The sequence below is a fragment of the Argopecten irradians genome, chromosome 9, assembly GCF_041381155.1.
Source record: "Argopecten irradians isolate NY chromosome 9, Ai_NY, whole genome shotgun sequence".
Taxonomy (NCBI): Eukaryota; Metazoa; Mollusca; class Bivalvia; order Pectinida; family Pectinidae; genus Argopecten; species Argopecten irradians.
The window spans coordinates 37719476-37733936 of NC_091142.1; the positions used below are offsets into that span (position 1 = coordinate 37719476).

Here is a 14461-nt window from a genome sequence, read left to right on the forward strand (position 1 = left end):
ATTAACACATACACAACCTTAAACATTCAAACAACACATACACAATTTTAAACATCCAAACAACACATACACAACCTCAAACATCCAAACACCACATACACATCTCAAACATCCAAACAACACATACACAACCATAAACATTCAAACAACATATACACAATTGTAATCATCCAAACAAAAGATACACAACCATAAACATTCAAACAACACATACACAATTGTAATCATCCAAACAACACATACACAACCTTAAACATTCAAACAACACATACACAACCTTAAACATCCAAACAACACATAAACAATCTTAAACATCCAAACAACACATACACAACCTTAAACATCCAAACAACACATACACAACCTTAAACATCCAAACAACACATACACATCTCAAACATCCAAACAACACATACACAACCTTAAACATCCAATTAACACATACACAACCTTAAACATTCAAACAACACATACACAATTTTAAACATCCAAACAACACATACACAACCTCAAACATCCAAACAACACATACACATCTCAAACATCCAAACAACACATACACATCTCAAACATCAAAACAACACATACACATCTCAAACATCCAAACAACACATACACAACCTTAAACATCCAAACAACACATACACATCTCAAACATCCAAACAACACATACACATCTCAAACATCCAAACAACACATACACATCTCAAACATCCAAACAACACATACACAACCTTAAACATCCAAACAACACATACACAACCTTAAACATCCAAACAACACATACACAACCTCAAACATCCAAACAACACATACACAACCTTAAACATACAAACAACACATATGTAAAAATTTCCAATCATCATGTTGATGCTTCTTCTTTCAATACAGCAAAAAGAAAGAAAAAAACATAAAAGTTATATAAGCGTTCACGTTCCCTAAAATGATTTTAAAGAAGATGCTTAAATTACGTAATAGTGGACTCTGAAAAAATAAGCAAGGGAATCAGTTTTCAGTAAACAAATTTAATTTATCCCAACGGTTTTAAGATATTATCACACGAAAACTTTCCACTTGACTATCCTTGTATAATAGTTTTCCGGCAGGCTGTAAAAGTAAACTGCAGTTTTTAAGAGTTTTCGTGTTTTAGCACATTAATTTAAATACTGCACTCGAAAGATCCATGCTGATAACTTCCGCCTAACATATTTCCATGAAATGCATTGATAAAAAGAAATCGAAAACTTTGTCCTACATAATAATATGTATATCTTCACCTTTACATGCCAGTCGGTGCTGATACACAAGTATATTGTTAACTAGAATTTTATATTGGATAATTTGATGGGCGTTTCACCAACAAGAAATTACGTTGAAGGTCATTAACAAACTTGGTAGCACACAGCATACTTTCGATCTTAAAATAGGTGAATAGACATGAAAATGATATGGCTGATGATGATGACGATGATGATTGATTATGATGTTGATGTTGTTTATGTAGATGAAGATGATGATAATGTGACTAATTATTGAGGATAACTACATATAGTTCACCATGATGATGTTCTTTTTGATGATTATAATCATGACAATGATGAGGATGAAGATAATGAAGTTTGATGAATTATGATAATGAGGATGATGATGATGATGATGATGATGATGACAAGGATGATGATGATGATGGTGATGATGATGATGGTGATGATGATGATGATGATGATGATGAGGATGATGATGATGATGACAAGGATGATGATGATGACAAGGATGATGATAGTGATGATGATGATAATGATGATATTTCATGTTGTTGATGATGATTATGACGATGATGATTATGACGATGATGAATGTTGATAATGATGATGATGATGATGATAATGATGATGATGATAATGATGATGGTGATGATGATGATAATGGTGATGATGATATTTCATGTTGTTGATGATGATTATGACGATGATGAATGTTGATGCTGCTGCTGCTGCTGCTGCTGCTGCTGCTGATGATGATGATGATGATGATGATGATATTTCATGTTGTTGATGATGATTATGACGATGATGAATGTTGATGCTGCTGATGATGATAATGATGATGATGATGATGATGATGATGATGATGATGATGATGATGATGATGATGATGATGATGATGATTATGATGATGATGATTAAGATGCGGCAATGATGTGTTTAATGACTATGATGTTGACAGTGGTGGTAATGATGATGATGATGATGATGATGATGATGATGATGATGATGATGATGATGATGATGATGATGATGATGATGATGATGATGATGATGATGAAGAAGAAGATGGCAATGATGATGTAATATCACGTTATTATATGAACATGTCTTTTTGAAAAATAAAAAAAATACACCAAAAAATAGGTCTTTAATCCTTTAAGAAGTTGTCAAGTTCATTCATATTAACAAACGTAGTAGACATTCACGTCAGCATGCCACAGTAGAATAATAGGTCTCTAGGCCTTCTAGAACTTTACAAGAAGACATTTGCAGATTTTGGATTTTTGGCCCAAGTGACCTTGAATGAAGGTCATTCATATTAACATACTTGGTAGGCAATTTTATCGGCATGCTATAGACATAATATTAGGTCTCTAGGCCTTCTAGAACTTTACAAGAAGTCATTTGCAGATTTTGGAATGTTTTGCTCAAGTGACCTTGAATGAAGGTGAAGGTCATTCATATTAACATACTTGGTAGTCATTTACATGTATGTCAGCATGCTACAGACCTGATATTAGGTCTCTGGTCCTTTTAGAACTTGAACAGAAGATTTTTAATGACTTTTTTTCCGAAAAATTGCACTTTTGAACCTTGGGCCTTTTTTCCGACCAGAAGTTGACGTTTTACAGAAAAGTGTTGCGGTAGTTATTTCCTCCATTTTCTATTCTACATAACATATCCAAAACAAAAACAAAAAACCGGTAACGAGATATTGACATGAGTTTAAAACCGAAAGTGAGGTCATAGTGGCCATATTGGATTTTGGTCCAACATAAAAATGCTGCTGTGACACCTTCAACTCATAACCTACAATATGGTGACATGTTCACTGGCGTATCTCTTACCATTTCGGAGATACTTTGTAACAATCTTCTGCACAGAAGAACTATAAATACAATAGGTCTTTTCACCTGTAAGTGAAAAACCCTATCTCAATCCATAACATGATTGTGACGTTCAATTAGAACTTGTAAAAACCAAGTCATTTAATAGATATGTGAAAAAATAGTTTTGGAATGTCTACAGAAAAATATTTTTTATTTAAAACTGCGTTTTTGCATTAGCCAGATTTATGTCATTCGTGAAAGTAGTTAGTTTTACTCATGAATGTCCCTTACAAAAATAGAATACATCTAGATAACCTCATCACTTTCTCTATCCAGTGTACAGTGTATGTCATATAACTTGAGTCAGCTCTGTAACGTAGGTTGGGTTGAGTAATTGTCATTCACTCTGATTATCAGTCTCACTTTAAGTAGTTACTTCCCCTAGACCAAAATCTATCTCTTCATGTGGGACAGTTGTGCGTTTATGCAAAACACAAAATACTTTCATCAAATAAAAAAAAAATGTTCATTCTGTGTCATTTTCTGTTGTATATCATTAAGTTCAAACTCCATGGCAAATTGTATTTTTGTCTCCAACAAGGTTTGTGAGATTTTCCAGAGAATGTGCGTCGATCAGGTTCTCAAAGTTAAACTTAATTAATATGTTTATGATTAACTCATTGATTTCAATGAGACATGTACAATGGATAAGCACGTATTGTTTTCAACAGTTTCTTGTCGAATTTCTCTTTCATAAGTTAATACCATTAATTCTTAAGATCTTTTTCACCCTTGCGACTTTTAAGGTAACCCTTGAGAATGGCATCGTTCCCCTCTTTATATATTGACAAGCATATAACATTTGTCGTGGTTGAAATCCTGCTGATGACGTAATTGTGGGTTCCGATGAGATGATGGAAGACGATTATGTTGTCGTTGCCCGTCCGGGATGGGGAGGTGGGGTGTAATCCCTTCCCGTCTTGTTCAGTGTTAGGTATCCCCATGTTGTTCCGTACTGTGTGACGTCCTTGTGACTCCTCCTCATACTCGATTACTGTCATTTGCTGGTGTATAAGTGAGATGGAGCCTCGATAATTCGTACATTTTTACACTCCTTGGTGTACATTTGCTGCCTGATCATCATTTGTCTGGTTATGGTGGCACTGTACATGTCATTCTAATTATCAAAACGTCACACAAGAAGCTCTCAGTGGTAGTGTAACACAAATGATTACATCTACAACATTTCTTTACGTTTTTCATTTTCTTGGCTTAAAAGGAGTCATACTTTTTAGGTTTTTCCCACAGTGTCGTTTTGTTCGTTAATACTTTTTCTTAAAGTAACATGTGCCATAAATGATCCAAACTTTGGACATCCTCTTTTTTTCGGCAACCTATTGCAACCCCTAAGGTTTGAAGAATACAGTTGTAAAAATCCTTCAAATGGACAGACAAACATGCATGATGCCTTATAAACGTTAGTTACCACACAAAATTCATTCACTATAAAATTCTTGTTTTTAATGTCATATGTATGTTTAGATGAATATATATATCGTATATGAAACTTTGTAACTACTAATAAGACTGTGACATGTGAAATGAAATTGTAGACTACAACTTCGCTTTATGCTCTGCCCGTAGGTACTCATTTCACTGCACTGTAGATATGATTATAAATATATTAGGAATACCACAAAAATCATTTTCAGCTCTTATTTTTATTTTTTAAATTTAATCTTATGCATTGCAAGTATTGTAATTATCAAAATATAGGTAACTTTTGGTGGTGAATAACATATCAAATGTACTCCTTGATTCGTCAGTATAAACAAGAGGCCCAAGGGCCTTAACGGTCATCTGACTACCTTGTCAATAATCATATAGAAAATTATTAGGTCATGATAGCCATCTTCGATTTGGGATCAATCAGAGATGTAACAACACTTTGTCTGGACCATGTCAGGATCATTTCATGCATGTTTCAGCAATACAAAGTACCGATAAAACTTGAGAAGAAGTTCAAAATGTGTTTTCAAGATGGCGGCTGTGGCAGCCATCTTGGATTTCGGATCGACCCGAACAATAACAATACATTGTCGGGACTTTGTCAGGATCATTTTATGCAAGTTTCAGCCAAATCGCACCAGTAGCACTTGAGAAGAAGTTCAAAATGAGTTTTCAAGATGACGGCTGTGGCGGCCATCTTGCATTTCAGATCGACTCAAAAAATAACAACACTTTGTGGGGATCATGTCCGGATTTTTTCATGCAAGTTTCAGCCAAATCGCACCAGTAAAACTTGAGAAGAAGTTAAATATGTATTTTCAAGATGGCGGCTGTGGCGGCCATTTTGGATTTCGGATCTACCCAAAAAATAACAACACTTTGTTGAAACCATGTCAGGATCATTTCATGCAAGTTTCAGCCAAGTCGCACCGGTAGAACCTGAGAAGACGTTAAAAATGTGTTTTCAAGATGGCGGCTGTGGCGGCTATCTTGGATTTTGAATCGACCCGAAAAATAGCAACAATTTGTGGGGACCCTGTCAGGATCTTTTCATGAAAGTTTCAGCCAAATCGCACCGGTAGAGCTTGAGAAGAAGTTCAAAATGTATTTTCAAGATGGCGGCAGTTGGAGCAATCTTTGATTTCGGATCGACCCGAAAAATAACAATACATTGTCGGGACTATGTCAGGATCATTTCATGCAAGTTTCAGCCAAAATACCACCGGTAGAACTTGAGAAGAAGCTCAAAATGTGTTTTCAAGATGGCGGCAGTGGGGGCGGACGACGACGGACAAAACATGACGACAACAGGTCATCTTGACCCTTCGGGTCAGATGACCTTAAAACGCGGATAAATGTTTTCTATTTCCTTCTTGTTTTCAGTCTCCTGGCATAATATTCCCTCATGGCCTCTGTGATCCTGTCTAGCTTTAAAAGGATTTTCCATCTACGGATGGAAATCCCTATTGTTATTGTTTTTTTTCTTATTTCCACTAATCTTGTTAGTAGGATATCTCACAAACGGAATAAGGTGCGACGCTTAACTTTGGACACGTTTTAAACGTACTTGAAGCGCGTGTTTATCTCATTATATGTTATCAGAGATTATGTCAATATCTAGAGTTCGTAACAGGGTCAAACAAAGGTCAAAAACGAAATTTACCACAGAAAAAAAAATGAAAGTTGGATATAAAAGGACATGCTTTTAGAAATACATAATAACAGGTTTCAAGGTCATTAGATCCTAAATGGCGGAGATATAGCCGTTTGAAAAATGACAATTTTGTCGTTTTCCCGCCAAAAATATACAAGGTTTCAGCGCCTTTAATACTTAATAAGTGGTCAATTTGGCTATTTTCATATAAACGACTTCTTTTCTGAAACTAAGCATGGGATAGCACTCATAAAGCAATGGTAGCATTGTTGGTCAGAAAAGTTAAAAAGTTGAAACATTTGGCTGGAAATTTAATGTCTATTATATAAATCACTCTCCATCTCTTTTGTTATATCAATTGTATATTTTACATGATGTAATTTGTACTTATGGACCGTAAGGTCCACGGACTAAAATGAATTGAATAAAAATTGGTAGTTTTATGGAAGAGTCTATAGCCTTACCTGTAATTATCTCGTATTGTTCTATCTTTCACACCTAGTCTCACTTGGCCAACTACCTGTATACCTCAAAATCCAGAATGTTGGCTAAGTAAGAAGACACCCATTGTTATAGGGCGGGGATTCAAAATTTTGTAAATAATTGGGCTGACCCCCGGGGCCTGAAGGGCGGGGCCAAAAGAGCCAATTTGGCTATTTTCAAATAAACGACTTCTTCTCTTAAACAAAGAATGGGATAACACTCATTCATAATGCAACGGTAACATCCTTATATGGTAGGGATTTAAAATTGTAAAAATCTTCCCCTGGCTGTTAAAAGGTAAGCGATGCAGGCCCTCTGGTCCTCTTGTTTCAAATTATCAGTTGTAGATACATAATAGCCTAAATCCATAACATGATTTTCGTTTGCCAATACAGAATAATAAAACAAACACCCACAAATGAAAACACAAGCTTTCAGTTTCATAATTTTCCATTGTTTCGTGCCTACGTGTAAATGTTTGGGTTTTTTTTATTTGTAAAAATTGCACTCAATATTTTCTATCGCAAATTTCATTTTCCGGAAATTTGATAGTATGCCTTTTTATATTAGTTTGTCCACACATGCTCTGTTGTAACTTCCGGAAACAAGAAGATGGCCATGTGCACTATAGAAGTGAAACACAACGAATTATACTTAAATAATAGCTGCTGGTTGTAAGGGAATAAGGTACATATGTGTATTTTATTTTGAGATATTATGATGTAATGTTTACGCATCTAAAGAACCTGTATGTTCCTCAGTATCTATCATATTTGATTATGTTATTGTTGAAGGGATTGACGTTCGTTCCCGCGCATATAACATGTGTGTATAAGAGTTACGTCCCCTCCTCCATAGATAGTTTATAATAACGTTTCAACATTCTAGCTAAGGTTATGATATTTCTCTGCATAGATTTCATTTGATGTTAACTGATGTAACTAAAATATGTTTAGTATTTCACATATGCATGGATTTGTTGAGATAGTGTTAATTCTGGCCATTTATAAGATCATGTAGTATAATAATTTTCTCGATTTCAACTGTTTCTCGGAACTACTTCCGGTTTTACTTTACTTCTTGGAATTGTCAATGTTTATGTTTACATATTTCACAATATTCATGCTAGCCTTGTATTACAAATTTAACATTATGTGTAACAAATTTAACGCTTCTCTCAGTTATTACACTTTTGAGGTTTGTAATTATATAGAAGTATTCTAAAATTGTATATGTACTTATTAACGGAGTATATTAAAGTTACTTAGTAATCGGTATCAAATATATGTACATGTACTTTGCTAATAACGTAGTTTAAATATAGTTATTTGTATTTTCAGTTTCTACGTTATATGGAGTTATCGAAAAAGGGAAACGCAATAAACAGAATTCCATATATCAGTTCTTGAACTTTATTTATACACAACCAAGCCAGCTACAGTAGAAACTTAACCCATTAACGAAAACATCATCATCATGGATAAAGATAAGGGATCTTCAGATACAGATGAAAGAAACGACCATGGTGACACAACAACGAAGGACGAAACTGAGGTTAAGGGTACTACAACAAACTCAAGTGGGACATCTGAGTCGACAAACAGCATACAAACAGAGATCAGAACATCGGAAAGAAATCGCAAACTAACAGAAAAAATGGCAGCATATCAGGAGACAGAACTTGAGAAACGCTTGGCCAAGCTCCGATCTACATATGGAAAATGGCAAATTCATGCTAAAGAGATAAGAACAAACTTAAAAGCAGAATGTTCTGAAAATGACTTAGGCCAAATGATTGATAAAATTAAGGCTCTTGAGGCAAGTGTATTAAAGAACTTTAATATTGTAAAGGACATTTCAACCCCAGCTCAGGACATTGTGCGCAGAATCGATGCATGTGTTGCCGTAAGTGCTGACTTACTCAAAATACTAAATGAAAGACTTAGCGACATAGACACATTTGATAACGTGTTCGAGGCACGACGCCTCTCAGACCTCCGAAGGCACGCTAAATCTGTATTCGGTGAATCAGAGTCATCCAGTAGTGTAAGCTCATCTACCTCTTCAAGATCCAGACTGTCTGTGAAAATGGCAGAGGCCGCTGCAGATTTAGAAGCCTTAAGGGCAGCAGAACAATTTAATCCTATTGAGGAAAGGCTGCAGACCGACCTCAAACACTTAGAATCAAAAGGAGGATTGAGTTCGCTGAAGCGCGTCTGAAGGCATATACCAAGGCAATAAAGGAGGAACCAGAAATACCAGTCTCTGAGGCACCTATTAATTCATATTCCTCTTTGTGCACGAAACCAGTTATCTCATCACCACCGTCAACGCCTTTCCTATATACCTCACCATTTTCTGCAACCCTTGAACCAACTATCAACACGGAAGTATCAGGAAATGCACCACTCACTGCTGGACCATATCGTTCTTCGCACCGTCCATCTACCTACCCGTATACCAGCATGTTCTCAACTCGAAGCTCTGTGCCTGTTACATGTACTTCTACTACCACAGTGTCTGATACTAGGTTGTCACCAAACGCTCAAACATTCCAACCTAACATTACAAACATGCTACCTCAATCTAACAACGATGCTAAATTTTTGGCAGACACACTGGCAAACACTGTTGGCCTTGGTCGACTTCCTATACCCGAGCCAAGTATCTTTACGGGAGACCCCATAGAATATATGGAATGGAAAAACGCCTTTGAAATGTTAATAGATCGCAAAGGGATTCCCCCTCAAGAGAAAATATTTTACTTGAAAAAGTATGTAAGTGGTCCAGCCAGACAAGCCCTTGAAGGATTCCTATATAGTGGCAGTGAGGCAGCATTTGTGAATGCACGTAAGGTGTTGGATGAACGGTATGGAAACACGTTTGTTTTACAACAAGCATTCCGCAAAAAACTTGAGAATTGGCCAAAAATCTCTAATAGAGATCCCAAAGCTCTACGGAACTTTGCAGACTTCCTACAAGGCTGCAAAGAAGCCATGATGCACATTCCTAGTTTGAGTATCCTTAACGACTGTTCTGAAAATCAAAAACTACTAGGTAAGCTCCCCGAGTGGGCTTCTGTGAGATGGAATAGAGTTGTGACAGAAGGGCTAGATTCATCAAACAACTACCCATCATTTAGCCAGTTTGTGGAATTTGTTGCTCGAGAAGCCAAGGTCGCGTGCAACCCAATATCTTCCATACATGCCCTCAACAACACTACAGAAACAGAACGCAAACGTTCGAAGGAACAGAAGATACGAGTCCTAGCTTCAACTGCCTCTTCAAAATCACAAACTGACAAAGATAAGAATTCGAAGGTTTGTGTGTATTTTGAAAAGGACGGCCATTATGTGGTACGATGTGATAAGTTTTTAGCTCTTTCGCTAAAGGACAAACGGTCATTCATCCGCGAAAAGAATCTGTGTTTCGGATGTCTGCGAAGGGGTCATCGGAATAAAGACTGTCAAAGGAAACATGTATGCGGCACATGCAAGCTGAAACATCCTACGTGTCTCCACGAAGACCGCCAGCTGGGAACACCATGTTCAAACCCTATAGCTGATAACAACGTAAACACAGCAAGTTCCTTACGCGTAAGCCACCAAAATGGCAAGGGAACTTCAATGATTGTACCAGTTTGGGTGTCCTCTAAGGAAGAAGCATCAAGAGAAGTATTGACTTACGCACTGCTTGATACACAAAGCGATACAACTTTCATCCTAGACGACACTGCTTCTGCATTACAGCTAACAGTAAAACCAGTTAAACTTGGCTTATCAACCATAACATCGCAGCATACTGTCATAGACAGTTCAAGGGTCAACGGTCTTCAGGTCAGAGGCTTTAATTCACCCGCCAAGGATACAGTACCCATCAATCTGGCTTACACGAGAAACTTCATTCCGGCTGACTACTCACACATACCTAAGAAGAACACAGTTGACGATTGGCCACATCTTCAACCAATAAGAGATGAAATACCACCTCTACAGTCTTGTGAGATTGGGTTAATCATGCCCACAGGCACTTGCCCCAAGGAAAACCTTAATAGGTGAAACCAATGAACCATATACTATTGAAACTATTCTCGGTTGGAGTATTGTTGGTTATGTGAACCCAAAGGCCACCCTAGCGAACCAATCGTTGGATAGTGGAACAAGTTGTCGTACTTCTATTAAGGAATTACCATCCTGTACGCCGCAACAATTGATTAAGGTATTTGAAACGGATTTTGCAGATGACAAAGAAGTCGGAGAAAGGTTTTCGCAGGAAGACACACAGTTCTTAAACTTGATGGAGCACATCAAACAACGTGAGGACAAACAATTGGAAATGCCCCTTCCTTTCAAGAAACGTCCTGTCTTGCCAGATAATAAACCTCTTGCAGAGGTGAGGTTAAACCACCTGAAGAACAAATTCAAGAAGGATCCTAAATACTTTGCACATTACCAGAAATTTATGAAGGAAATACTAGAACGGGGAGATGCTGAAGTAGTTGACAGTGACATCAAGTCTCGAGAAGATGATGGAAACATTTGGTACATTCCACATCATAGTGTTTATCACCCCAAGAAACCTAACAAGCTTCGCGTAGTGTTTGATTGTTCTGCGAGATATGGAGACTGCTCACTAAACGACCATCTGCTCACGGGCCCAGATCTAACGAACGCACTTGCTGGAGTTCTGTGCAGGTTCAGAAAGTCTCCCATAGGCATCATGTGTGACATTGAGAAGACGTTTCATCAGTTCATCGTAGATGTTAAGGACCGTGACTTCCTACGGTTCTTGTGGTGGGAGTCTGGTAATATTGATTGCAAACCACAAGAGTATCGTATGCGAGTTCACCTCTTTGGTGCTGCCTCCTCCCCCGGATGGTCTAAAACACCTAGCCAAGACACAAGAGTCTGAGCTACCAATTGCTTCCTCCTTTATACAACGTAACTTCTACGTTGAGGATGGTCTGACGAGCGTTGAAACAGAAGATGAAGCTATACAGCTAGTAAACGATGCACAAGATCTTTGTGCAAATGGAGGGTTAAGACTTCACAAGTTCTTGTCGAACAATAAACGTGTGGTGCAAGCGGTACCAGTTTCCGAAAGAGCCGTTGGTGTTAGCCTAGATTTGACCTTAGATCCACTACCTGTCGAGCGCGCTCTTGGAGTCCAATGGTGTGTGGAATGTGATACATTCAAGTTTCAGATATCTGTTAGGAATGAGGTTCCAACACGACGAACCATGCTATCGATTGTGGCATCTGTATTCGATCCCCTTGGATTCTTGTCGCCATTCACTCTTCGAGGAAAGCAAATTCTCCAGGAAATGTGCCGTAATGGCGTAGGATGGGATGATCCACTCCCTAACTGTTCACAGCCTCAATGGGAAGCATGGATCAAGGACATTCAAAATCTAAGTCAAGTGAACATTCCCAGATGCCTTAAGCCCTCTTGGTTTGGAATACCTACAGTTGTTGAGTTACATCACTTCTCAGACGCCAGTAGCATCGGATATGGACAATGCTCATATGTTCGTCTTGTCAACAACACTGAAGTTCACTGCGCTCTTGTAGCCTCCAAGGCTAGAGTTACTCCTGTCAAGGTAGTAACAATACCAAGACTAGAATTGACAGCTGCCGTACTCTCAGTCAAAATGAGTATCTTTCTCAAAAATGAACTAGATCTATATGTAAACAATGAATACTTTTGGACTGATTCTCGAGTGGTATTAGGTTACATTAACAATGAAGCAAGGCGATTCCAGGTCTTCGTAGCAAATCGAGTGCAAATGATCAGGGATGCTACGGAGCCTCAACAGTGGCGCTATATAGACACGAAGGACAACCCAGCTGATCATGCATCAAGGTGTCTTACCGCCTCTGAGATTGTAAACTCAACATGGCTCACTGGACCACCTTTCTTGTGGCAACCCAACATTCAATCGGATGAGATTGATACAAGTTTACAACCAGGAGACCCTGAGGTCAGGCAAGCAAAGGTACTTCATTCTGTAACAACCCCTGCATTAGACATCATTGACTGTCTTGAAAGATTTTCCAGCTGGAAAACTACGGTATCTGTAGTAGCAAGATTACAGAGATTATCAAACGGAATCAAGGGAACCCATCATACTTCTGTAGAAGAAAGAGAAAACGCCGAACGAACAATTGTAAGGCTTGTTCAAGGTCAAGCATTCAAGGAATCAATGAATGCCCTGAAGGCATCAGAGACACTCCCAAGAACAAGTCGTCTTTACCCCCTTGATCCGTTTCTCCAGGATGGTGTCATTCGAGTCGGAGGACGTCTGAGAAATGCAGAATGTACTATGTGCTATAAGCACCCGATGATTCTACCAAAGAACAGCCATGTAACGCGACTGATTCTTGCGCATGTTCATCAAGAAACAAAACATCAAGGACGCGGCATAACTCTCAACAAACTACGTTCATGCGGATTTTGGATTGTAGATGGGAGCAAAACGGTTGCCAAGTTCATACGTCACTGTGTTATTTGCAGGAAGTTAAGACGCCCAACAGAATGTTAGAAGATGGCTGATCTCCCCAAGGATCGCGTAGAACCATCAACCCCCTTCACATACTGTGGAATGGACTGTTTCGGCCCATTTGTCGTCAAAATGGGACGCAAGGAAATCAAACGATATGGTCTTTTATTAACCTGCATGTGTTCTCGCGCCATTCATATTGAAATGCTTGATGACATGCCAACGGATGCTTTCATCAACGCTCTGCGTTGTTTCATTGCTATTCGAGGATCCGTTAGGCAGATACGCTCGGACCAGGGTACAAATTTCATCGGTGCCAAGAACGAGTTTGAAAGGGAGGCCAAGGTAAACAAGTTATCATCATTTTTAGTCGAGAGGCAATGTGACTTCGTCTTAAACCCACCAAGCGCTAGTCATACTGGTGGTGTTTGGGAACGGCAGATTAGAACAGTCAGGAGCATCTTGAATTCTGTCCTGTCATTGTGTCCAGGAAGGCTCGATGACGCATCTCTCCGTACTGTGTTTTACGAAGTCATGTCCATCGTGAACAGTTGTCCTCTGACTGTGAGTGAAATTGACAATCCAGAAGCCTTGGAACCACTCACGCCCAACCACATCTTGACTGCCAAATCATCAATACCTCAACCACCACCAGGGGACTTCTTGAAGGAAGATCTTTATCTTCGTAAGCGTTGGCGACGCGTACAATATCTGCTGGAGCATTTTTGGGGACGTTGGAGGAAGGAATATCTTGCACAAATCTCTCTAAGACAAAAGTGGCATGAACCGCGTCGGAACATTTGTGGTGGAGACATAGTGCTTGTGAAGGATGTTGACCTGCCTCGTAATCAATGGCCACTCGCAAAGGTCATTGAAGCATATCCAGATGATGACGGACTTGTGCGAAGAGTCAAGGTATCAATGGGACTTCGAAATACCACATCACCTTCAGTCCTTGAACGCAGCATACACAAATTGGTGTTACTTGTCGAGAATTAAGTACAAACAGTTAAAAAATGTGTAGTGAACATTACTTGATATTGTACTTTTTGAACTTTACTAAATGTTGTTCTAAGTTCTTTATTAACATAAGCATTTTGCTTGTGAATTGTATTGAGTAAGGTAAACTCCCTTTTGTGGAAAATTCATAGCAATTTTGGTGGGAGTGTAAATGTTTGGTTTTTTTTTTATTTGTAAAAATTGCACTCAATATTTTCTA

General features: G+C 38.4%; 3 protein-coding genes across 3 annotated transcripts; all 3 read left to right on the forward strand.

The window, feature by feature from the left end:
• Positions 1 to 7221: 7221 nt before the first annotated feature.
• On the forward strand, positions 7222 to 8963 carry LOC138330749 (uncharacterized). Its single transcript, XM_069278273.1, has 2 exons — positions 7222 to 7430; positions 8084 to 8963. Exon 2 carries the CDS (start codon positions 8220 to 8222, stop codon positions 8961 to 8963), a length of 744 nt encoding a protein of 247 aa, XP_069134374.1. The 5' UTR covers positions 7222 to 7430; positions 8084 to 8219.
• Positions 8964 to 9208: 245 nt separating this feature from the next.
• On the forward strand, positions 9209 to 13284 carry LOC138330750 (uncharacterized). Its single transcript, XM_069278274.1, has 3 exons — positions 9209 to 10742; positions 10984 to 11547; positions 11636 to 13284. Exons 1-3 carry the CDS (start codon positions 9209 to 9211, stop codon positions 13282 to 13284), a joined length of 3747 nt encoding a protein of 1248 aa, XP_069134375.1.
• Positions 13285 to 13287: 3 nt separating this feature from the next.
• LOC138330752 (uncharacterized) lies at positions 13288 to 14059 on the forward strand. Its single transcript, XM_069278275.1, has 2 exons — positions 13288 to 13927; positions 14013 to 14059. The coding sequence occupies exons 1-2, from the start codon at positions 13288 to 13290 to the stop codon at positions 14057 to 14059; spliced, it is 687 nt and encodes a 228-aa protein (XP_069134376.1).
• The last annotated feature ends 402 nt before the right edge of the window (positions 14060 to 14461 follow it).

Excerpts from the sequence above, each read along its gene's own strand:
- LOC138330749 (XM_069278273.1), top strand. The coding sequence starts at position 8,220 with ATGGATAAAGATAAGGGATCTTCAGATACAGATGAAAGAAACGACCAT.
- LOC138330752 (XM_069278275.1), top strand. The coding sequence starts at position 13,288 with ATGGCTGATCTCCCCAAGGATCGCGTAGAACCATCAACCCCCTTCACA. Across the intron at positions 13,928-14,012 it reads GAAGGAAGATCTTTATCTTC|ACAAAAGTGGCATGAACCGC; the intron begins GTAAGCGTTGGC and ends AATCTCTCTAAG.
- LOC138330750 (XM_069278274.1), top strand. The coding sequence starts at position 9,209 with ATGTTCTCAACTCGAAGCTCTGTGCCTGTTACATGTACTTCTACTACC. Across the intron at positions 10,743-10,983 it reads AATACCACCTCTACAGTCTT|ATGACAAAGAAGTCGGAGAA; the intron begins GTGAGATTGGGT and ends CGGATTTTGCAG. Across the intron at positions 11,548-11,635 it reads GTTCTTGTGGTGGGAGTCTG|CCAAGACACAAGAGTCTGAG; the intron begins GTAATATTGATT and ends TAAAACACCTAG.